This window comes from Sycon ciliatum, chromosome 12 (assembly GCF_964019385.1).
Source record: "Sycon ciliatum chromosome 12, ocSycCili1.1, whole genome shotgun sequence".
NCBI lineage: Eukaryota > Metazoa > Porifera > Calcarea > Leucosolenida > Sycettidae > Sycon > Sycon ciliatum.
In genome coordinates this window covers 24,112,967-24,136,165 of record NC_088654.1, presented here as the reverse complement: position 1 = coordinate 24,136,165, position 23,199 = coordinate 24,112,967, and the positions used below count along the sequence as shown (strand labels likewise).

Here is a 23,199-nt window from a genome sequence, read left to right as displayed (position 1 = left end):
CACACAATGCAACACACCACATAGCTACATGTCCAAAGGCACCAGGACCCCGGCAGGCGGGATATACGCGCAAAGAAACCTCACAACAATGATCTCCATGCAGCAGGAAAATCTCTTCTTTTTTCTTTCTAGAGGATATGCCAGCTCTCATCTTCTGCAAGCATAAGCCACTCATTATGCACTGATCATCTACACACGGAATGTGATGGAAGTGTGACAACCAGCAGATGCAAGTTTCTAAAAAAAGAAATTGCCCATTGCGTCTCCCGTCGCTCATCGCAATGCAAAAAATAATATCGTGCATTGAGTTTTATACTGAAGTCCCACTGTCAATGAAATTTCACATACACTCATGCACACACACACACACACATACATACACACACACACACATACACACACACACGCATACATACTCACACACATGATGGTCAGTTCAGATGTTAATAGTTAATACAGCCCGTACCGGCCATAGCGTCCCCATTCGTTTTCAGCATTCTTATGACTATTAGACAGGCCCGCCGGAAGCAGTATTCAATTGGTCCGGTCGTACCAAAGCCTTTCACACTATGTGTTTGATATAGTGGGCACATACAACGTCTTTAGCAGTAAATATGCGTAGGTGGCCACAAAGTTGGTCCGGTAATAACCTGACCAACCGCACCGGTTCCGGCGGGCCAGCTATATCCGATGCATCACTACAAGCGATATGATCCCCGATATCATAATAATTAATTATATGTAGAAGAGAAAAGGACATATGGATACGAGTTAAGAGTAACTCTCCATCACTGTAACATGATACTTTATACAGTCAGAAAGTGCAATAACTAGGCACAAAACTGACAGAGTACTGAAACATTCGACGTCCTGACACCTAGCTTCAACACATCTCCGTAGCGCTAACCGACAGCCTTCCAACTTGGAAGGTTCAAGGTTATGGAAAGACCAAAGAGGGGAAGGCAAGCGCAACGAAAACGAGCAAAAGCCATATAAAGTATCATGTTACAGTGATGGAGAGTTACTCTTAACTCGTATCCATATGTCCTTTTCTCTTCTACATTTATTTATGGCTCAACATCCGAGTTTCAAATTAATTATATATAATTATTATAACCATACATGCATGCACATGAGGTGCGCGACCACGTACACATGGTCATGCGTGTAGATGTGTGCGTGCAAATGACACTGTACTGCGCAATGTATTGTGGACATGCCATGCCTTACAGGTGAACATGAGTCATGACTGTACACCCATGCACCTGCTTGCCACGTATGTCACTATAGCCACTGATCATTGTATAGTGCGCAATGCATGTTCTGACTCTGGTATGCCATCGGAATATCCGATATGTCACTATTATCAAGAGTACATAACCCCCCAGAGTGTGCAACTCCACTATGGGTGCTGTCCCGACAGAATTTCAAGTTGACGTCATTTTGATGATGCAATGCGCACTGTACACGGATTATCAGACGAATCCGGAACCTGTGGTTGACCGAAGCCGATCGATCCTGTACAAATTATTGCAAAGAAAAACGTGTGATGCGTTGACACCCGTACACATGTTGTAAATCACTGCTGCAAGGAGCATTGCGTCATAAATAATGACGTCAACTTGAAATTCTGTCGGGACAACAGGGTATGTGGGAGTTGCACACTCTGGGGGGTTATGTACTCTTGCTATTATTGGTTATGAAATTTTTGACTGGAAATTTTTTTTAATGCATTCTGCTTTTGATATTATTTTTGTTCTGATATCACTTTAGCCGATATATCCTTATACCCGGTCACTCAATAGCTGATACAGACTGTACAAACTGCGACTGTGCTACAAGTACGTCTCTATAAACAAAAATAGCAGTGTCAACGAGTCGTACTCACCGAATCGTTTTGCTGGAAGTTTTCTTATTCTGTTGCTTGCTACGACCTCTTTTCTTCATGCAGGGGATGCACAGACAATTATTTCCCTTGCCTGAGTCCTCATCTGCTCAATAGGACAATACACAAGTACATGAAGCAGCATATTGAGAACGGCTCCAGAACAGAGCAGGACGATGATTCCATCTTACCTTCCTCTTTGGAGAATGGCCAGAAATAGTAAGTGCATGGCACCAATATCAATGCCAAAAAAGACAGGAGGAAGTAGAACGAGGTGCCTCCGCTCTCGTCATATTCAAATTTCGCCCCAGCCATAGCTATCCTTCACAAAGCACTCTATATCAGCATTGTTTCAGTGAGGAATTTACTGAAAATTAATTGCAACAGTAGTGCAAAGTAAGCAAGAATTTTCAGAGCCAAGTAAAGTCTGAAGAAGTGTTTTCGACACGTTGAGTAGCTGCAGCAGCGCCCGGGCGGCGCGGCGTCCACTCGGCTGCTATGGTGACGTCGACGAGTGACGCGTCATAATGAGACCTCGTACCCAGGTGCAGCTCCTTTTCCGGCTTCCTCCGCTCTTGGGGAGATTCTGAGTTGACATGTTACAACTCCTTTTCTGGTCGAGTTGCACAGTTTGCTGACATGGTGACACTCAACAAGGTCGAGTCTTCTGAATGCGTACACGGTACGCCCCTCTTTCAGATCATGATCGAAAAGGTCAAACAACAACATCCACATCGTGCAACACGAACAGCAGCCATCGCAGCTTCGACGTTTTTCAGTTCAGTTTCTTCTTGTCAGCTGCTGTCTAAACAGTGTAGAACAGATCTAGACAAAATGCCTCACGACGTTTCCGACAAGGACCTGTCCGAGTACAGAGATGCGTTCTCCCTGTTTGATAAGAAGGGCGACGATAAGATTGACTCATCCCAGATTGGAGATCTTCTCCGAGCACTTGGCAGTAACCCGACAGAGGCAGAAGCCAAGAAGATCGCAAAAGAGTTGGACCCGGATGGCACAAAGCGCGTCTCTTTCGAGGAGTTTCTACCTGTGTTACTCTCATGCAAGTCCTCCAAAGAGCATGATTTGACAGAAGCTGACTTTGTGGAGGGCCTCCGGACATTCGACCGTGATGGTACGGGTATGATCAGCGTAGCTGAACTTCGTCACGTCCTCACCAGCTTGGGTGAAAAGCTGACTGAGCAGCAAGTCGACTCCATCCTCGCAAGTATCTCCGAGGGAGAGCGAGGGCAGATCAACTACGAAGAGTTCGTCAAGGCCGTCATGTCGGGATAGTCTGTGGAGTGTGGTCGTGGCGTTATGACTTTTACTAGGAAAGATAGTGGTTGTGTGTATATTTATTTATTTACTTTTATTCTGAGTAACAACGGAGTGTACCTGATTCAATGATCAATTTCTTACTGCTTCATCGTGTGTATCTGGCTGTGTGTCTGTGTGTGCATGCACACAGGTGGTGGTGTGTATGTGTGTGCATGGATGTGTGTTCTTGGTCGGTTTGCGGCCGATGACATTTATTTAGCAATGGTGTCCAAAAAGGTGGGACTGGCTGGATTATGTCTGCCTGTACATGTCTAACCTCCAAGTGTGCTCTTGATTCTATGGATGTTCTTGGCGGTCTATTAATTTTGTCTTGTGCTGTGCTGCACTATCCCCTCAAGTAGTCTGGGCCTGCCATGACTTAGGCTACAATAGTGTGCTGGTTGAAGTGTGGGCCGGGGGCTTGAACTGAGTCCGGCCTGGATACGTTAACCATGTTCACTCCGTATATTCTTGGCATGTATAATGGTGAGGCAGCAGGGAAAAGAAACATTGGATGCATGATCATCATGGATCCTGTGAACATTGCGTCATCGGCCATGCACATGAACACACGCAGTCAGTTGAGCTCAAGCTTAGCACACACATTTTGTTGGCGTTTTGCCGGAAACGCTCAATTCTTGCAGGCTTAGTTAACTTCAATGTAAACCCATGGCTCCCTCTCACGCGCACACAATAGTACATGCACACCCCAAGTTTGATCTGGGAAACCCTTAGATGAATATTTCACCTTTAGAACTGTGCTGGACTAATGTGAACGGTTGTGTTGCGTGAGGGCTTCCTAAACCAAACTGTCACATGCACATGCACTAACAGAAAGTGGCTCATATCTGCAAAACGTGCTTCGGGGAGACCAGATTCTCGAGAAGTATTACACAACCCTGTATTCAAAAGCTCACACCCTACAATTCCTCTTGCCAACTGAAAAATCGAGACCGTGTGAAGTACTAGAATTCAAATATCACTGAAGACACGTTTTTCGGTAATCCCTAAGCGAAACTGCTGCACAGTCGGTAGGCTCACGCCAACACCTCAAACTGGGTTGGTCGTGTCTGCGACCACAAGCAGTAGCAATGTGCCTACGCGTGTACATGTGCACACACACACATACACACACACACACACACACACACACGTACGCACGCACGCACACACACACAGCACACAGACAGTGTCCTAAAAATTGAATATAAATCGCGCAATATAAGAGGTCTACTGCGCGAACCACACCATCCGCAAAGCTGTGGAGAGAGGGGGGGGGGGGGGGGGAGTAAATAAATATGTCGTTGCATAACAACTCCACTTGTAGCTCTGAACTCTCCAGGAGCAACACAGGGGTACAGCCAGACTTTAGATACTACCATGTTCGGTATGTACCAAGCTAACTTTATAACAGCCAAAGCACTCAGCAAACTAGCCAAGTGTGGCAGAAAGAGAACCCGGGTCATTTTGACCACCATTCCGCACCAACTTCGACGGACGGACAACATGGCTCACATTCTGCCAAACGCAAAAAGTCACCGTGAGCATGAACAGTGTCTATCCCGTCCTCAACTCGGTAAAACAGCACACACTCTTCCCGCTGCCATCGTCAATCGGATCTCGAATCTAGCAGAGGAGCAACGCGTGCTGTTCAAGCTGCCTCAGCGGGAGAATCCTGCTGCTCGGCTGGGGACGAGTCCGACTCCGTGTTCTTGCTCGACCAGGAGTGACCAACACAGGTGGCGTCCTTCGCGACAGCGCCGATCACCAGCAATCCCATCAGAACGATCAGATGCAGCAGGCTGAACTGGAAGAGCTTGCGTGCGGACTGCACGTTGGACTGGCGATAGAACTGCCAACCGAGGTAAGTGAAGTAACCATTGACGACCGCCGCACCACCGCACACAAACCACCAGCTGGTCAAACCTGCAGCGGAGCAGAAACAAACGATAACAAACGATAACAAACGATAACAAACGATAACTGTACTGTCCACAAAGACAAGCAGGAATACACATACATACAGAGACAGACTCTCTCTCTCTCTCTCTCCCCCCCCCCCCCCCTCTCCCTCCCTTCCTTTCCCTCTCTCAGATCGTTTCTCAATGCCCTAGCCCACATACATGCAGCCACCCCAAACACACACACCATGTACCATGCACCCCCCCCCCCCACACACACACCATTGGACGCCCATCGCCGAAGGCGATGATAGCGATGCTACAGCAGAAGCCATAGCAGCTTGTGATGGGATTGCACCATTCAACAACTTGCAAGGCTGAAGAATTGACCGCCACTATTCAGTAGGGCTGAGTCGGGTATCGGATCCGGGTAGTTTTGCACGGGTACCCGATCGGGTAATGTTCCCATGGTAAGACCACAATGCACTCCGGCCCCTTCCCTTATGTGCGTGAATTATTTGTACACGTGCACTGTAGACCTCTCTCTCTCTCTACACTTTCTACATGATGTCATCTGCGGCTTCGGGTTTTCGGGTACGATTCGGTACCCGTCTACCCGAGGTCCTCACGGGTAGCACGGGTACCCGACTAACCGTGCACACCACTACTATTCAGCCTGGTCTACACCACACAGCCCCCCCCCCCCCCCCCACACACACACACTGTCACACACCCACCCACACACGCATGCACCCATACACCCACCCACACGCACAAACTGTCACACAGGTGTGTTAGGATAAACTAGGATGCCCAAAGCTGTACTGACTAACCTGCAAATGGAACAAGCATGCCCAGCCCTAGCAAGGCGGCACAGTGTCGCAGTGCAACACGACGACACATAGCCGGGTCAGTCACAGCCGTCATCACGTATCCTCCACGCGAGTAGTCATCACGTCGCGCCCAAGACAAGCCGTGGAAATGAGGAAACTACCATCAGAATAGCATGCACACGCACACAAATACACACGAAATTTCTGAAAATTTCCACACAAATCTCCATCTATATTGTATTAGGGCACACCCATCCAGTTTCGAGGGAAGTGCGCAAGTTCGATTGGGAATATAATGAGTACAGTGGATATCGATTATAAAGTCATCGGACATAGTGATAAACCGGCTATATTGATACACAATGAAAACAAAAGCAAATCCAGAAAAAGCCCGTCAAATTATCATTATAACCAATATACCGTATCTAGCGATAAATCGGCTATAAGGATACAGAATCACCATTCAAAACACCTCTTTGTACAGAAAAATTATCGTCTATAGTGATAGCAACACACGAGTGTGAGGCATTGATGTCTCGACTTGGAGCCACATGTGTGTTGTCATAGGGTATTCTGGTCTGGTGCTTCCTGGATGATGCCTTTGGGCCAAGAAGTTCTTCACTCTAGACTGGAGAAGGTGCAGTAGCATCCATCACGTATCAGTACGATACATTAGCGCGATCGAGTACCCACACGTGTATAATGTGTATGTATGACGCGCGCAGTTGAAAATCGCCTGTAGTGATATACCGGTTATAGTGATAAAATGTGAAAATCAGAAGGGCACGTTATACCCAATATCTACTGTAGTACGAAGGGGGTGTCTTAGCTTCCTCGGACAAAGACCGATCGACTAGCGCCCTGAAGACTACAACTGGTGGATTGTGATGTTTACACCAAGGTCCAAAGAAGGGAAGGAAAGCGCAACGAAGATGAGCATGAGCTATGTCCCGCGGCAACCCCTCTTTGGACCTTTCCTGACTTGAGCCTTCCAAGTTGGAAGGTTGTTGGTTTGCGCCTCGTAGATGTGTTGGCGCTAGGTGTCAGGTCGTTGAATGTCTCAGTACTCCTTGTCAGTTTTGTGCCATGTTGTCGCACTCGCTGACTGTATATGATCTGGTTACATTGTAGGGCTGAAACGAATGCTCAATGAAGCGAACGAATATTCTCTTTCCTAATACGTGTGAAACGAAGAATATTCCGAATATTCTAAACCATACAATATCCATGGATACCTAGTTGTATCCATGGTAACCATAGATCATCAACTGGCGTATACCCCAATTACAGGAGGGACATTTGAAATGGACAATGTTATCGTTTGTCTTGCTGATGACAACACATGGAAGGTGGCAATCTCACCCACTTTCTGCACCAAATAAACCTGTTCGATATCAAAAAGACGAGTTTCTGTACATTTACGAACATTCTTATTCTACTCTAACGAAGAATATTCTGCACATTTCGAATATTCGAATAATTCGAATATTCCTTTCAGCCCTATTACATTGGTGGACAGTTAGCCATAACTCGAAACATTTCTGTCCTTCCTTTTATCAATAAGTGCTCAATCCATTTTTTCTTTGGTATCGCCAGAATCTATTCTGCCCCGCTCGTATCGCGGCCAGAATTGAGATTGTACCAAACAAACGATTCCATGCACACCAAACAAACCAGCCAGAATCAAAGCACACCGGAATGACACCGGAATGACACCGAACAAACACAACCTCAGTTGTGAGTATTAGCTCTACGTCGTTTCTTTGCTTGGTCTACTGTGAATGATTTGGAGCGTTTGCTCTGCGTATTTTCGGCATATAAGGCCCACCGCAAAGTGACCAAAGACCGAAAATCCTATTCGCTGCATTCCCGTAAATATTTTACAGTGCAACTTCGGTGTGTAGCACCCTGGATACACACCGGGGAGAGCACAAGATGCAGGAGCTTCTCAGGGCGTCGGAAGGTATACAGTCAGACCTCGTTTATCCGGATCCCTCGCCATCCGGAAGAAAATCGCTGGTTACCGATGTGCAGCATATGTTATGCATACAACATAACCGGACCTCGCGATCCGCGTACCGGTGCATGATTTTGTGTACAAACTGGTTGAAATGTGTACAAAATGCTTCGTCGTATCCGGTTGCATGTGGCTGGCTAGCGCTTGCAGAAGCTAGTATCAAGGAGTTGTACAAGCAAATGAGGTCCTTGACCTGCTGGGTGTGTGCGGACAGCACTCAGTTGCATGCACTTGTCATTTTTCTCGCTTGTTTTACATACTGGGCACGCTAGTTGTACTGCATAGGACCTGTCTACATGTATGTTTGATGTCACTGCTTTTGACATGCCACATGCATATACAGTATGTGTGTTCAGTTATCCGGTTACCTGGCCTATCCGGATGTTTTTGTGGAAAACAGATGTGTGCAGTTAAGCGAGGTCTGACTGTATTAGAGTGGTAGATCTACGACTAGCAACCTGAAGTACAGTTCACTCATGGGGTTGGGGTGGCTCATTTGAAAATTTTGCAAAACTTAGAGCCTAGCTGAGTGCCTTTATTGATTCACGGTGTACCTGGGATAAAGAGTGGTACGGCCAATACCGTAATGACCGTAGCGTGTCCGACACCCTTACAAAGGGCTGCATACTCCAGGACCTTGCACTACACTGCAGCAGTTATTTCATCTCGGATCAACCGTACTTCATCGGGGCTACACCGGTACCGTACAGGTGTGCACATCCCCTGGAGGCACGGTACAGGAATTCGTTATGTGGAAATCGTATTGATAGAAATCGGTCCCGGAAGAAACAAGCCATATTCGAAAGATAAGGATTCCACCTGTGTACTGGAGTTGCACTGCAATGTTATAGGCTATTCATACTACGTTACAAGACGCGTCACATTTTGGAATACCACGTACTGGCAGACGGCGTTTGCATGCAGGTGCATTCACACAGGCACGTACACGCTTTTCGCACAGCTGTGCGTACAGCTTTTTTCGGACACGAACTGCCGGGAACGAAAGAACGAATCTCGGTACAGGGTCTGGATACTGTAGCGGTGGCTACTTAGAGTAGTTTCGCCTGGTTGTTTATTGCAAAAGGGGGAACATTATCGGACACGGAAAAGCACAACTAACTGTCAGGAGAGCAGAAACGAAGAGGTGATTCCAATTGGGAATCACTGTGTAAAGAAGACAGAGAGCGGAATGGACGGCGGTGCTGCGTGCACACAGCAGCGACCGGAAGCAGCGTGCCCAGTACGGGATGCCATGTATAGATGGAGCCCGAGGGCAGTGCACTCAGACATGAATACGCACGCGCACCCGAGTACTGCGTTCAGTGCATGCGGGGACTGTGCCATAGAAGGGGAAGGGTTAGTGATGCGCAGCCAGCAAGTCCAGCGGTACATGAATGCATGAGTCAATGGTACAGCAGGCAGGCTGCGGTTCTTATACAAGTAGACACGTTAGATCAATGCGAGTGAGTGTAGGGAGTAGGAAGGAGAAACCTGGAGACAGACAATGATATGCCTAGGGATAGAGTTCTGTCATGATGCTACTCATTACACTACATCTCCCCTAACGGAAAGAGTTGCAGGCCCAGACAATGCTATGCCCAGGGATAGAGTTCTGTCATGATGTTACTTATTACACCACATCTCCCCTAACGGAAAGAGTTGCAGGTCCATATTCACATTGTGGAGATGAGCCGCTCCGGTGCAATGGCTGTGCGACCTGTCAGGTAGTGGAGGTGGCACTTGTGTTGGGCTCGGCGGCAGCAGGCATGCCGTTTTTGCTCGCCACCGCTTGGTGGCGTCCGGCTGCGGCGGGAGTAGCCGTGAGGTGTTGCAGTGAGCCGTTGCAGTAAGCTGTTGCAGTCAGCCGTTGCAGTAAGCCGTTGCAGTGAGCTGTTGCAGTGGGCCGTTGCAGTGAGCCGTTGCAGTAAGCCGTTGCAGTAAGCCGTTGCAGTAAGCCGTTGCAGTGAGCGGTTGCAGTGAGCGGTTGCAGTGAGCAGTAAGCCGTTGCAGTAAGCCATTGCAGTAAGCTGTTGCAGTAAGCCGTTGCAGTAAACCGTTGCAGTGAGCCTTTGCAGTAAGCCGTTGCAGTAAGCCGTTGCAGTAAGCCTTTACAGTAAGCCGTTGCAGTGAGCCGTTGCAGTAAGCCGTTGCAGTGAGCGGTTGCGGTGAGCCGTTGCAGTGAGCCGTTGCAGTGAGCCGTTGCAGTGAGCCGTTGCAGTGAGCCGTTGCAGTAAGCCGTTGCAGTAAGCCGTTGCAGTAAGCCGTTGCAGTGAGCGGTTGCAGTGAGCGGTTGCAGTGAGCTGTTGCAGTGAGCTGTTGCGGTAAGCTGTTGCAGTAAGCCGTTGCAGTGGGCCGTTGCAGTGAGCCGTTGCAGTAAGCCGTTGCAGTAAGCCGTTGCAGTAAGCCGTTGCAGTAAGCTGTTGCAGTGAGCCGTTGCAGTGAGCTGTTGCAGTGAGCCGTTGCAGGGAGCTGTTGCAGTAAGCTGTTGCAGTAAGCTGTTGCAGTAAGCCGTGGCAGTGGGCCGTTGCAGTGAGCCGTTGCAGTAAGCCGTTGCAGTGCTGTTGCAGTGAGCCGTTGCAGTGAGCTGTTGCAGTAAGCTGTTGCAGTAAGCTGTTGGCCTGCAGTGGTGTGTCGTGAAGCGATCGCGGATGCGGCCATCGCGAGCGTCCTTGAAATCGCCGTTGTCCGCGCCGCCGTAGAGACGACGCAGAAGTGACTCGTCCACGGTCTCGGATGGCGACTGTGTGTCGCGTTCGAACATCGTTCGTCCGTGGACGACGTTGGACACGGGCGTGAAGTACGCCGAGAGTTTCGTCTCCACTTCCTGAGATTTATCGCGATCGCCGGCGTTGTCGAACGCGAGCCATCCTAGATCCTGAAGTTGCAGACCAGGTTCGTTGCGGATCAATGTTATTTTTTTTATCACTGATCCTGTTCACTGCGCCATGTAGCGGTGGCTACTTAGAGTAGTTTCGCCTGGTTGTTTATTGCAAAAGGGGGAACATTATCGGACACGGAAAAGCACAACTAACTGTCAGGAGAGCAGAAACGAAGAGGTGATTCCAATTGGGAATCACTGTGTAAAGAAGACAGAGAGCGGAATGGACGGCGGTGCTGCGTGCACACAGCAGCGACCGGAAGCAGCGTGCCCAGTACGGGATGCCATGTATAGATGGAGCCCGAGGGCAGTGCACTCAGACATGAATACGCACGCGCACCCGAGTACTGCGTTCAGTGCATGCGGGGACTGTGCCATAGAAGGGGAAGGGTTAGTGATGCGCAGCCAGCAAGTCCAGCGGTACATGAATGCATGAGTCAATGGTACAGCAGGCAGGCTGCGGTTCTTATACAAGTAGACACGTTAGATCAATGCGAGTGAGTGTAGGGAGTAGGAAGGAGAAACCTGGAGACAGACAATGATATGCCTAGGGATAGAGTTCTGTCATGATGCTACTCATTACACTACAGATACGTCGTCTACGTTGTCGTATCAGGCGTTCGATTTTCCTGGCACGTTCCATGCTGTCATGGCTATTCGGACGAAAGTGTCACGTGGGCGTGTGAATGGGCCATCACTAAAATATTATAAGTATACTTTCTACACTCCACGGCCCACAACAAACAGAGGCGGTACAAGGTCACGCGTGCAGCAAATGGTTTAAACAATACCCTTACCTGCCAGGAGTAGAGAACAAGCGGCATGATCCAGGCGGCCGGGTGCGTGATACTGCCCGTGCATGCTGCCCACCCCATTAACGGGGGCAGGGCACCCACCACCGAGCCGACCCAGGTGTTCCAGATGGTCATGCGCTTCAGCGGCGTGTAGGCCGACGTGTACAGGATAAAGTTGAGAAAGCCGAGCATGCCGGTGAGCGGATTACAACCGAACGTCAGCAGCGCGGTGCCAGTGGTGACCGATGTGGCGGCAAAGCAAGCCGAGTGCAACGGACTGCAAGCATGGAGGAGACACACGGAGGAGACACACAGTGGAGACATACGGAGGAGACATACAGTGGAAACACTGAACTTTAGAAGTGGCTACTACTCAATGAAATCAGGGAGGAGAGGAGGCCGACTACTATCACGCCCATCATCAAAACAAGTATCCACAGCTCCACCCCCGCCCCAAGCCTAGTACAACAGGCTGCAAGCATAGGGGAAACATACAGAGGAAGAACCAAACTTTAGATGTGTCTAATACTAAACTAGATCAGGAAAGAGAGGGAGCTCGCTACTACCACTCCCATCATCAAAAGGTATCCGCACCTCCACCCCCGCCAAGTACAACGCGCTGGAAGCATAGAGGAGACACACAGAGGAACCACTGAACTTTAGATGTGGCTAATACTCAATCAGATCGGAGAGGTGAGGGGGCTCTCTACGATCACTCCCATCATGAAAAGCAGTACTGGAAGTCAACAAATATTCGGCGCATATTTATTTTCGGCCTGGTCATGTTTGGCCGAAAATTTGTTGCGGCCGAAATCTTGTTTTCCAATGTTCAGTGTGAGAGTGTACACAGGCGGCAGCAGTACAGGCCGAAAAATTGATGCAGCCGAAAGGGGTTTTAGCCCTGGGAGGTCGAAAATTGAATGCGCCAAAATTTGGTGGACTTCCAGTATCCGCATCTCATACTGCCCCCTCCTATCAACCCCGCCACCACCACTGCTGCTGCTGCCGCAACCAACACCACCGCCAGCTTGCGGATTAGGGGGTCAAAACGCCTAGCATAATCCCATACATCACCTACAATCTTACCTGAGTTGAGCACGCACGAGCACCCTACTTCTCGTCCGTGCCATTTGTGCATCATACGGTATCTCCATGGTCTGATTGACTGCGTTAGCTGCCGCCGAACACAGGCCAGTGCCAGCCGACAGTGCGAGGAATGGCAGCCAGTGAAACGAGGCAGGCCCCGCCACGTAACCGGCCATTGCTGTGATGACAACAAGGCCTGTAATACAAGCAACATACGTGCACACACAAACACACACACACATACACACGCATGCACACACACGTGCACACACACACACATACACACACACACAAACACACACATGAACACACACAAACACACACATACACACACATGCACACACACGTGCACACACACACACACACAAGCGCGTGCACGCGCACACACAAACACAAATATTTGAACAAACGGCGAGGAGACAATAATTTGATAACCGCAATCAATGAGACAAGCTGAATCGACATTCGTGTACACTTTATTCATGCAATGTAAAACGGCAAATATTTGACCTTGTCTATAAACGTGAGCATGGCCGCCGCAGCCCTCTACTTGCCGAGCTTTTTTGCACTTAGATCAAATAGCAACCATACGGATGCCTTGACCAGGGGACAGTCCACCCTTGCTTTTGCCCTGCCTAATGCTTTGTTACGGTATGGTTTCTACACTCTGCCCGACCTGGCTGCTGACAGGTGGAATTCGCTTCCAGCAGCATGCCGCTAGGCAGCCTCCTTCGCACTGTTCAACAGTTTTCTACGCAGCCTCTTTCGCAATACATAATGGCATAGTATGCAGCCACTGTTTTTCTTTACTCTATTTCACGCACTTACGGTTTTCTCCATTCAGCTCTATTTCACGCACTTACCTAGGGTACCCTGTAAAAAGACTTACAGCCTGAGGGGATTGCCCTGGTAAAATAATAAATACTACTACTACTACTACTACTACTACTACTACACACCTAAAGGAGAGAGAAATTGCAGAAGGCCTCCTGTAAGGCGGCAAGGTCAAAAGAAAACGGACAGCTGTCGCCGCGTCATCAAAAACATCTTGAGTATGCGCTTACTTGTCAATCGAGACTTGGATAGTTTGAGGTAGAGATCAGGCAAATCCTTTAGGTTCGGCTGATACATCGGTTTCCAACCACGACGGCCAACTGCAGGAACAGCACCAACTGCCGGAGCAGCAGCAGCACCAGATGCCGCTACAGCTGGGCTGGACGCTGTGCCATGCTGTTGTGTCGCCTGGGAAGGCGTGGGCGGTGTGGCTGGTGTCACCGTTGGCCCGCTCGTGCAGAACCGAGCGCTACGCAAGGCATCGCGCTGCAGACGTGGTGTGGCACACGATGGCGTGGACACTAGCAATCGAGATATCTAAATATACATATGCACAGAGGGAGGGAGAGAGAGAGAGAGAGAGAGTGAGAGAGTGAGAGAGAGAGAGAGAGAGAGAGAGAGAGAGAGAGAGAGAGAGAGACGAGACAGAGAGAGACAGAGACGAGATAGAGACAGACAAACAGAGAGGGGAGAGAGAGAGAGAGCACATCAAATCCGCTCGATCAGAAAAAGGTCAGAGTGTGGTACAAGTACAAGACAATTGTGCTTACAGTGCATGTCAAAAGCATACTACAAGTACTGTAGACGCATACGCCTGGGTAAGAGTTACAGACGGAATTCCAGCGTGCCCCAAACCCCATACCGCGATTTGAGCGTAAAGACCTTAATTAAAGGCACCAAAAATGACGAGAACACCTTGTCCACTACATGCAGTGTGTCAGAATGTACACCGGTGGCAACTGAAATCAGACCCCCTGAGCGATGCGTTCACATTCTAGCGGTCTCTATTTCGAAGTGTTACAATCCCGTGTTGGGTCTTTGCGATGTGAGCGCACCGCTCGGGGGTGGGGATTTCAATTGCAGCACTGCACTTTTCGTGCACCCGTTTTGGACCATGGGGTGACGGCCATGGATGGAGGTTCCTCCTCGGATCCTCCACAACAGTCTGCACAACGGTCTGGGCTAAACAATGAGTTTAGGGTCGCTACGTTCAACGTCCCCAACAATATATTTTCATTTTTGCTATCCTCTCCCATGCCGTTGTACATAAGCGGCTTGCCGCGGATATGTCAATACTACACTACTGCTACTTTTCGTGCACTGTGGTATACTGTACAGGCAGAAAATTCCGTCGGTCAATAATTTCGCCCAACTCCGAAGAAAGGGAGTTCGTCCCGTTGTAAATTTCGTCCGTGGATCATAAGAGTGTATTGAAAAGCTGGCCAAATCGACAATATATTAGTCCGGCATTTAATTTAGCCCAAAGGCTCCTTGGACGAAAAAGACGAAATTAAATTCCAGACGAATATTTCTGCTTCAACAGTACTGGAAGCAGCTGCAATCTTAGGCCTGTGTTCAGGAGTACTACTAACTACTATACAGGTGAAGCCTGATGAAGAAGCCACCCCCTGCCCCCCTGGCTTCAGTGACATCATTTCTAGGAACTGGCCCCTGGTCGGTGAGAAGGCATCCTTGCCTGTAAATCTGATAAAGTAAAATAAAACAACAACCACCACCTTGTAAGTTGTTTGCAAGACCAACACTGTTCTTTTAGTTTGAACTATTCTATTCTCACTTGGTTGTTCGGGCTGTTGTTTGATTCAAGTTTAAAAGAAGCCATACTGCGATCAGATGACACAGTAAAAACATGGTCAGGCTGGTTCGGAACCAGAAAAAGGCGAGAAATGTGCACAAACACCGGGCACTGCTTGTACACTCATACCTCTCTTATGCCGTACCTCGGACTCATGTAATGGGCACCTGGGTCTACCGGGCGCCCTGTGCCCTGTGGGTGAGTTCCAGTGCAACTATTACTACTCCTTTGCCAGTTTTTTTGTGTGGAAATAAATTGTGACGTCATGTGCCAGATCTCTGGCCGGTCCTTCAAACGCATGTGATTTAGAGCTAGGGATATTTCGAAGCTATGGGCAGTGCTCGGTCCCGGACCGCCCGGATAAGAGAGAGATATGGGTGCCGTACACGGATGGCTTACACAATACCTACAGCGGACTCTGGATTCCATCGTTGTCTGGACTGCTACTTCTGCAAGCCCATTGCAGACCCTCGAAATCTCCGTAACCCCAGAAACACTGCAATGCCTTTGACACACTGCTGCAAAAATGCAAATCACTAGCGGGGAGTAAGTACTAGTAGCCTGCAAAGGAGACTCGACTCCTGACATACTCATATGGATGTACGAAACAGTGGCACGTTTTACTCTCAATGTCGTCACGCCCATCCAATTCTTAAAAGAATTGGATGAAAATGTAAAATGAAAAATGTGTTCGACCAGTTTGCTTCGAGCTTGAAAAAAATTGCTGATATTCGTAGCACGACAAATGGACTGAGCCAAGGCAATGCAGACGCTGGATAATATCTCCTGACCGTGTTCATGCAATATGCAGCCATGCTTCTCTTGGTGGATGTGGCCAGTAACAAAACAGGTAAATTTGTGAAAAATAAGATAAATCAAGTTGCCCACTTTCGCTTACCGCTCTGCGACCATGATTGGCCACAAACCACATTATCCTCCACAGGCAAACGAATGCACCATCTTAGGATGCAACAACACACAGCGGACCGATCCACTGAGTCACTACTCTCACTTTCTCCAGATCACCTCCACAAAATCTTCGCACAAGATCTAACTTGTTATTGTAACACTCTACACTACACATTCTGCTTGCTTGTTGCCTGTTTGATTTTCAATTTTTGGACCCCCGAAAAGTCGAAAGCCAAGTGCGATCACACGCGCAAATCAAGCGTTACCGCGCCATACATACTAGTATACTCTTTCGTAATCGCTTTCGTCAGTTTCGACGTCACTTGCTGACTGTTACGTCACTGAGTTATGACTATGCGGATAGTTTTGGAAAAAGCATGCTGCTTTGCTTTTTGAAAATTTAATTTTGTGTCTGACAAGACAGAGGCTGATCGCAACTAGCTGCATCTATTCATACCCACTGAGTACTAGTATGTGGTAGCAAACCACCAAAATGCCTCGGTAAAGCCGATCCTCTTCTGACTTGATCCTAGGGATGGGCAAGAACAAATCGAAGGGGTCGCTCCCCCATCGCGAGGCTTATTTGAGGATGAACTTTCTGCATCAGGTAAGATAAATTTCTTGATGACATAATTATTATGTATCCAGTCACAGTACATTTACCTGGGAAACGCAAGCCGCATGTTGTGCTGTCATTCTTCCCTGCGCACACACGTTGTTGCAGTCCTGGTCCGTGAATGGCTCTGCTCGTTGTCCCGACAAAGACTTATCTAGTGATGATACTAGAAAGAGGTCGGCAATAAAGAAACACCCCAACCTATGCATCCAGAAAGAAAATGTCACTAAACTTAGACTATTCTCTTAGCATTCACACACACATACACCCACCCACATACCCATGCGCATACTCCTTACACTTCACCCTCTCTGAGTCTCACATTGTTATTACCGTATTTTTCGGAGTATAGTGCGCACCTTTGTATAACGCACACCCCCAATCTTCATTGGGGGTGCGCACTTCAATCTTCATTGAAGTACATGCATTTCATATTCGGAGCATAGTGCGGACCTGCGATTTAGGGCCTAAAATAGCACATCTAAAGTGCGCACTATACTCCGGAAAATACGGTATTTCTCACCTCCTCATCATATTCTTTTCTCTTCACCCACCCCTGTTAGTAGTTCACACTTCTCTAGTCTTTCGCACTTCACCTTCTTTTCTCCTATTTTCTTTCACATGGTGCATATCGTACTTATAGAGAGCCAATGCAACTCGATATGGGAATTTATCCTGAACCCAGGCACATGTCATTGTCAGCTGAGTGTAACTGCAAAGATGGTTGAACGGAGCACTTGGATTTATCCCTGTTTGTTGTGCTATAGGCATCTAACTTCATGACATCCGAGTGCAGTCAAGTTCCCGAAGCCAGGGAGCTCAGTCGACACTATAATTCCGTGATGAAGACCGTAGCACGACGTCTTGTCCTACGCCTGTAAGCGTCATACACGCACGCACACGCGCGCGCACACACACACACACACACACACACACACACACACATATACACACACTCACACGCATGCACACACACACACGCGCGCGCGCGCGCGCGCACGTGTGCACACACCACACACACACACACACACACACACACACACACACACACACACACACACACACACACACATACACACATACTTGCACGTACCTGTTCCATTGTGATGTTCCACTTCCATAGCGGTCACGTAGTCCGTCGACGGCAACACGGGAGGATAATGATTAGCTGCAGGACAAAGTTTTTTTTAAATAGCCGATTGGAAACACCAGACCCGGTGGACACATGTACTGTTCCAACATCTGCAGTCTGCAAATGTACTGATTATACGATTAAATCCCTGGACAGTCAGACCTCGCTTAACCGCACACATCCGTTTTCCACAAAAAAAATCCGGATAGGCGAGGGAACCGGATAGTCGAACACACTTACTGCACGTATGCATGCCATTATGCTGTAAATCGGTAGCCAGCGATTTTCTTCCGGATGGCGAGGAATCTGGATAAAAGAGGACCGGATAAGCGAGGTCTGACTGTCGTGCGAACACCTGAAACTCAGAACAAGGCTTCTAACCACCTACTTCTAAGAATGGTCTATGATTACCAGCCATCTCTTTGGGCATGTTCGATTGTGCGAATCCATGGGCCCCGGACCTGGATTCGCCAAATTCGTACATGTTCGATTGTACGAATCCGGATCCCGGCCCCTCGGATTCGGATCCAGTCAATCCACCTCCCAGAGCCGGATTCGACGGATTCATTTGCATCGTATCTACTCAAAACTCGAAATATGCGTACACTTGGTCAAGAGTTCAGCATAATCCGTACAGATACATCGAAATAGTACGGGATGAGCTGTAGCAACTCGGTTGCTACGGTCTTGAAACGGATTATCAGTTGTGCACATTCGATTGTATCCGTCTGATCGAAGTGATCTGGCCGGCGGGGATCGGGATCCAGTCTCCACAATCGAATGCAACCTTTGATTTCACTCAAGAAAAGAACTATTACAGCCTCACCAAGGGAAAAGGTACCAAATGACATTTTTGGCGGATTTGGGGAAGCACTGCCAACTCATGCAGAACATCCATAGAAATCATATATTTTAAAAAACAGAACCGAAAAATACGGTACCATCACGGAGTTACGGCCTTTTTCTTGAACAGCATTGAGCCACGAATTACGCTCCAGAAATCGATGCATTTCATTAGATCGGTCTATGTCACCAATGTAACAACAAGCGGGCAGTAGATGTTTCCACAGCATTACAGCAATATGTTTAGACTATATACAAATACATGGGTGCAAAAATATAATTCTGTAGAGGGTTTTGATCAGGAGAAGTCCCCAACAGACACGCACATGGTTGCGGACTGTCAAAGATCGTTACGCCAGGGGTGGACACAATTCATCCTGATAGGGTTCGGCCACAAAGGGACGAATTTCTTTGTGGATGGTACCTCTGTCGGTCCTCAGACATGCCAGCACTAGGAATCACAGGTGGAAGAGATGAAGAGTCGAGCACACTTGGATCGCTCTTGAGAATGGTGACCTGCTGCAGAACTGACTCAACGCTTTCCTTCACTTTAACGGTGCCTGGACTTGCAGATGAGAAGGTGAAGTGATGGTACCTTGATATCCCAGGAACTCGTTTGAAGTGCTGGTCCAGGAAGGAATCCTACTGGTACCAAATGACAGCATCAGTATGAGCAACATTGCATGATGCCGACTCATTGACAACACTGGCGAGTTGAGGCAGAGTGAAGGTGTCGGCCCGGCGGTACTTCCTCTTTACTTAACCGAAACAGCCATCCACAAGGCAACGTGTGTGCCCGGCAACCATAAATGCCAAATGGATCTCTTTGTGTAGGCCAACAATGACTCGCCACGCCAAGCATGAGACAACTGTGCGGTTCTTGTTCTGCCCCGCACAGTTGTCTGCATGAAGGACACAACTCTCCTCGCCCGAGCCGTACTTAGCAAAGAAGGCATGCCGGAGAGACTCGACTGTGTTCGCACCATGGCTCTTTGTGCCGTCTGCTCCGATGGTTTGCGTTTCATCAAGCAAGAAGTTGCCTTGTCTAGGTATGCCTTCATAGCACACGCCGAAAAGCTGCACCTTCCTTGGCGGTTTAAAATACAGAGGACCAGGCTGACGAGCAAGATGAGGGAGAGTCACCTGCTGTGCAAAATCAAAAGTGTAGTGGGAAGCGAGGAGAGGTTGGGAGCAGGGTTGACATGGGGGGACGGGTGCAGCTGCAACACCAGATAGTTCATTGTGTGCAGCTACAGTGGCATCACAGTAATACTTGCGTTCGGCTTGTGCTCCTGCAATGTGCTGTGAGAACCGGTCGAGCGCCTCAGTTTTGTCAGCTTCCATTGCAGCAGAAACTACTTTACGGCGGAGGACTTCACAGGGTTGGCAAACATCTGTGCGGGCACTCATAAATTTTACATAAGGAAGGCAGGCACTCCAAATGTTTCGGAATGACTGTAGGCCTGCTGCTCGGCAGTTGTCAGAGATGCACGCATCCACATAGATTTTGTGCACCGACTTGTAAGTCTGTGATGCGGGGAGGTAAGTGGGAGGCACTCCGGCTCGTCCATGAGTTGGAGCAGGATGAGGTAGACCAAACTCCTCTACATAGGCCTTGAGGAACTCCACACCTATCTTCACATCCGGGAACTGGAGTGCGTTAGCGGAGTGCGTTAGCGGGCCGTCTGCCAATATTGCCATGGCGACGAGGAACAGGACCATTCTCTTGGAGGTGCTTTTTCAGGTTGCGCCACAACTTTTTTCCGATGTTGTAGATGTACTGAAATGCCCCACTGCACACCTCCTGTCCATCGTACGAATACTGGTAAAACTCATGTTTTCGTTTTCCGCGGCGTGTTTCTGGTGTACGGTAGTGAGTAGCTACCAGCATGCCCATTATAAACATGTCACGCTCGTTGTCCTCCATTTCCATCATAGCCAGGCGACTCTTCTGTACGGCTTCCACAGGAAATTTTGCCAGGCAGTTTTTGCTGCAGCCACAAGAAAAAGGTGCAGTAGCAGGAGCGGTGGCATCCCCCAGAGCAGCTCCGGCACCAGTACCAGCGCCAGTGGCAACACCAGCAGCAGCAGTGCCAGCGCTGGCTTCACAGGTAGCCTCAGTGTCAACATCAGCTGCACGATCAGCTGACTCGACATTAGGGAGGTTTCGCTCTACGGAACTCCGTATGAAAATAGCGTAGGAACTGCACGGAATTTTCATACGTAAAAATCAGAGCTGTTGGGTTTCGCTCTACGTGATTTCTCCACGACTGCTAAACATGCGTTGTTGCTTTGGAGACGCGTTGGCTGCATGCGCCCACCGCATGCACCGTGAACCGAAACCGCATTTTCCATTTTGTTTTGCACGTGGTGTACAGTGTGTGTACCTTGTATTTCACGCGGCTTGAACGTTAACGCGTTGCCATGGACAAATGCGGAAAATACGAAAAAAATATTTCAAAAAGTCCTACGGAGGACCCAACGTACGTAGGAAAGAGCTTTCCTACGGAAATCCATAGAGAGATTTACGTATGAAAGTTGCCCTCGCTCCGCGGCGCGTTTTGCTGTACTTCTGACAGATGAGTACTCGTGCAGTGCATGAAAGGCAAACACTTGGTTTTGTCAGAGCCTCCTTCAAAACTGCTGCCAATACGTAACGGTGGAGTTATGGGTTTGGGCAAGCATTGGTTTTCTCAACCGTGCTAATCAGTTTTGTGTACACTTGTGTGTACGTGTGTGTGTGTGTGTGCGCGTGCGTGTGCGCGTGCGTGCGTTTTTGCCTCGCTTGGATCCCATTCCACTCCCAATCCGTATTGGCGTAGAGACTGCAGCATCAAGCGTGGTATCTGCAAGGCGTGCCACACGAGTCTGGCCACTGGCGACTGCAGCTCTGTCCGGGTACAAGGTGAGATCTCTATATAACCGTTACGCCCTTAGGCCAGTTTCACAATACCCGGGGGGGGGGGGGGGGGGCACATGGGCACCTGGTCTACAGACAACACTGCAGTCACAGGCGCTCACTTGACCTGTGGTGATGCGACATGAACATTCAATGTGGTTCATTGAACGACACGGGGACCCACATGGGCACCTAGTCTACAGACAACTTTGCGTATAACGACACTCGGTGGGGCATCAGAAAAGTGTCCTTATTCGCGAAGTGTCCTTTTACCCGAAGTCTCGTTATATTATATTGCAGTTAGATTTGACTTTGCTCTGGGCATGGAAATTCTGCCGTTATTCGCGAAGTGTCGTTATATCCGCAGTCGTTATTAGCGAAGTTGACTGTACTCCCGACACTGCAGTCACAGACACTCACCGTAGTCACAGACACTCACGTGCTGTACTGTACTGTGCTGTACTGTGGTGGTGCTGCAGTACGATCGGGCGCCGAAGAACGCAGGAGGTCAATGCGCAGCCTGGCGTTGTTCTAAAATGTTCAGATTTTAGTCGTCTTGTTCTTGTTCCGCGATCATGGAGAGCATCATGCGGTGCAATCACACCACATACACAGCAGTACACGTGTTCTTAGTAGGGCTGAGTTGGGTAGCATTTTTTTTTCGGGTATCGGGTTCGGGTAGTTTTCCACAGGTAGCACGGGTACCCGATCAGGTAATGTTTCCATGGTAACACTACAATGCACCCCTTCCCTTGCACACTGGGTAGACATGCAGAGTATTACATGAATTTGTACATGTGCACTGTACATGATGTCATCTGCGACTTTGGGCTTTCGGGTACTATTCTGTACCCGACTGCCCGAGGTCCTCACGGGTAGCACGGTTACCCGACTATCCGTGCACACCACTAGTTCTTAGATCTGCAAATCTAGCCTGGATTGTTCTTCAATTGGTGCCATTTTTCAGCCTAAGTGTTCTACGGCGCACGATCATACTGTACATTCAATGTGGGCCATCATTGTCGTCTCTCTCTCTCTGTGTATTCTGTTCCCGGATGTCCAGGTAAGCGGCGCACACATGTAGTGGTCACGTGCAAAACCTGTGGGGCCATCAGGCGCTATCGAGCAACACTAGAGAAAGCAAGTGACCGTCCTGTCAGCACTTGACATGCCACTAACCTTCCAAATCTGTCTCTTCAATTCACAGCTACCCTAGCCCCAGCCATTGCTCTTCCGGACCTTGACCGGCACAACGGTTATTTTTATTGTGTCCATGGATATATTTTCTAGTTTTTTCAGCCTTTCCTGAGTTTTGTCTGCAGGTTACAGACCAATTCTCTATTTTCGTATGTTGATTCCCGATCGCTATAGTCCTCGTGCAACCCAGTACGCATGCATGCATGTCTGTCGCGGCATGGTGTGTCGGTGTGAATGTATGTCTG

General features: G+C 48.7%; 4 protein-coding genes across 5 annotated transcripts in view; 2 read left to right on the top strand and 2 right to left on the bottom strand.

The window, feature by feature from the left end:
• The window catches only part of LOC135828819 (translocation protein SEC63 homolog), a 24,198-nt gene extending 21,906 nt beyond the window's left edge, over positions 1 to 2,292 (bottom strand). The window contains exons 1-2 of the mRNA XM_065341249.1: positions 2,077 to 2,292; positions 1,889 to 1,991 (exon numbers count right to left, since the gene is read on the bottom strand). Coding sequence (XP_065197321.1) covers positions 1,889 to 1,991; positions 2,077 to 2,200 — 227 coding nt within the window. The 5' untranslated portion in view covers positions 2,201 to 2,292. The remainder of the gene's footprint in view (positions 1 to 1,888; positions 1,992 to 2,076) is intronic.
• Positions 2,293 to 2,602: 310 nt separating this feature from the next.
• LOC135828833 (myosin-2 essential light chain-like) lies at positions 2,603 to 3,311 on the top strand. Its single transcript, XM_065341264.1, has one exon. The coding sequence runs from the start codon at positions 2,720 to 2,722 to the stop codon at positions 3,176 to 3,178; it is 459 nt and encodes a 152-aa protein (XP_065197336.1). The 5' UTR covers positions 2,603 to 2,719; the 3' UTR covers positions 3,179 to 3,311.
• Positions 3,312 to 4,142: 831 nt separating this feature from the next.
• LOC135828826 (protoheme IX farnesyltransferase, mitochondrial-like) lies at positions 4,143 to 18,051 on the bottom strand. Of its 2 annotated transcripts, XM_065341256.1 has the most exons (7): positions 17,977 to 18,051; positions 16,931 to 17,049; positions 13,776 to 14,082; positions 12,712 to 12,907; positions 11,629 to 11,902; positions 5,937 to 6,093; positions 4,143 to 5,128 (listed from the first exon to the last, which is right to left on the bottom strand). In XM_065341256.1, the coding sequence occupies exons 1-7, from the start codon at positions 18,002 to 18,004 to the stop codon at positions 4,854 to 4,856; spliced, it is 1,356 nt and encodes a 451-aa protein (XP_065197328.1). In that variant the 5' UTR covers positions 18,005 to 18,051; the 3' UTR covers positions 4,143 to 4,853. The 2 variants fall into 2 exon arrangements, with proteins under 2 accessions (XP_065197328.1, XP_065197329.1); XM_065341257.1 differs by lacking the exons at positions 16,931 to 17,049; positions 17,977 to 18,051 and adding an exon at positions 16,257 to 16,428.
• LOC135828837 (ribonuclease P protein subunit p21-like) lies at positions 16,673 to 23,165 on the top strand. The gene is made up of 4 exons (XM_065341270.1): positions 16,673 to 16,874; positions 17,651 to 17,760; positions 21,681 to 21,763; positions 22,821 to 23,165. Exons 1-4 carry the CDS (start codon positions 16,803 to 16,805, stop codon positions 22,922 to 22,924), a joined length of 369 nt encoding a protein of 122 aa, XP_065197342.1. The 5' UTR covers positions 16,673 to 16,802; the 3' UTR covers positions 22,925 to 23,165.
• The last annotated feature ends 34 nt before the right edge of the window (positions 23,166 to 23,199 follow it).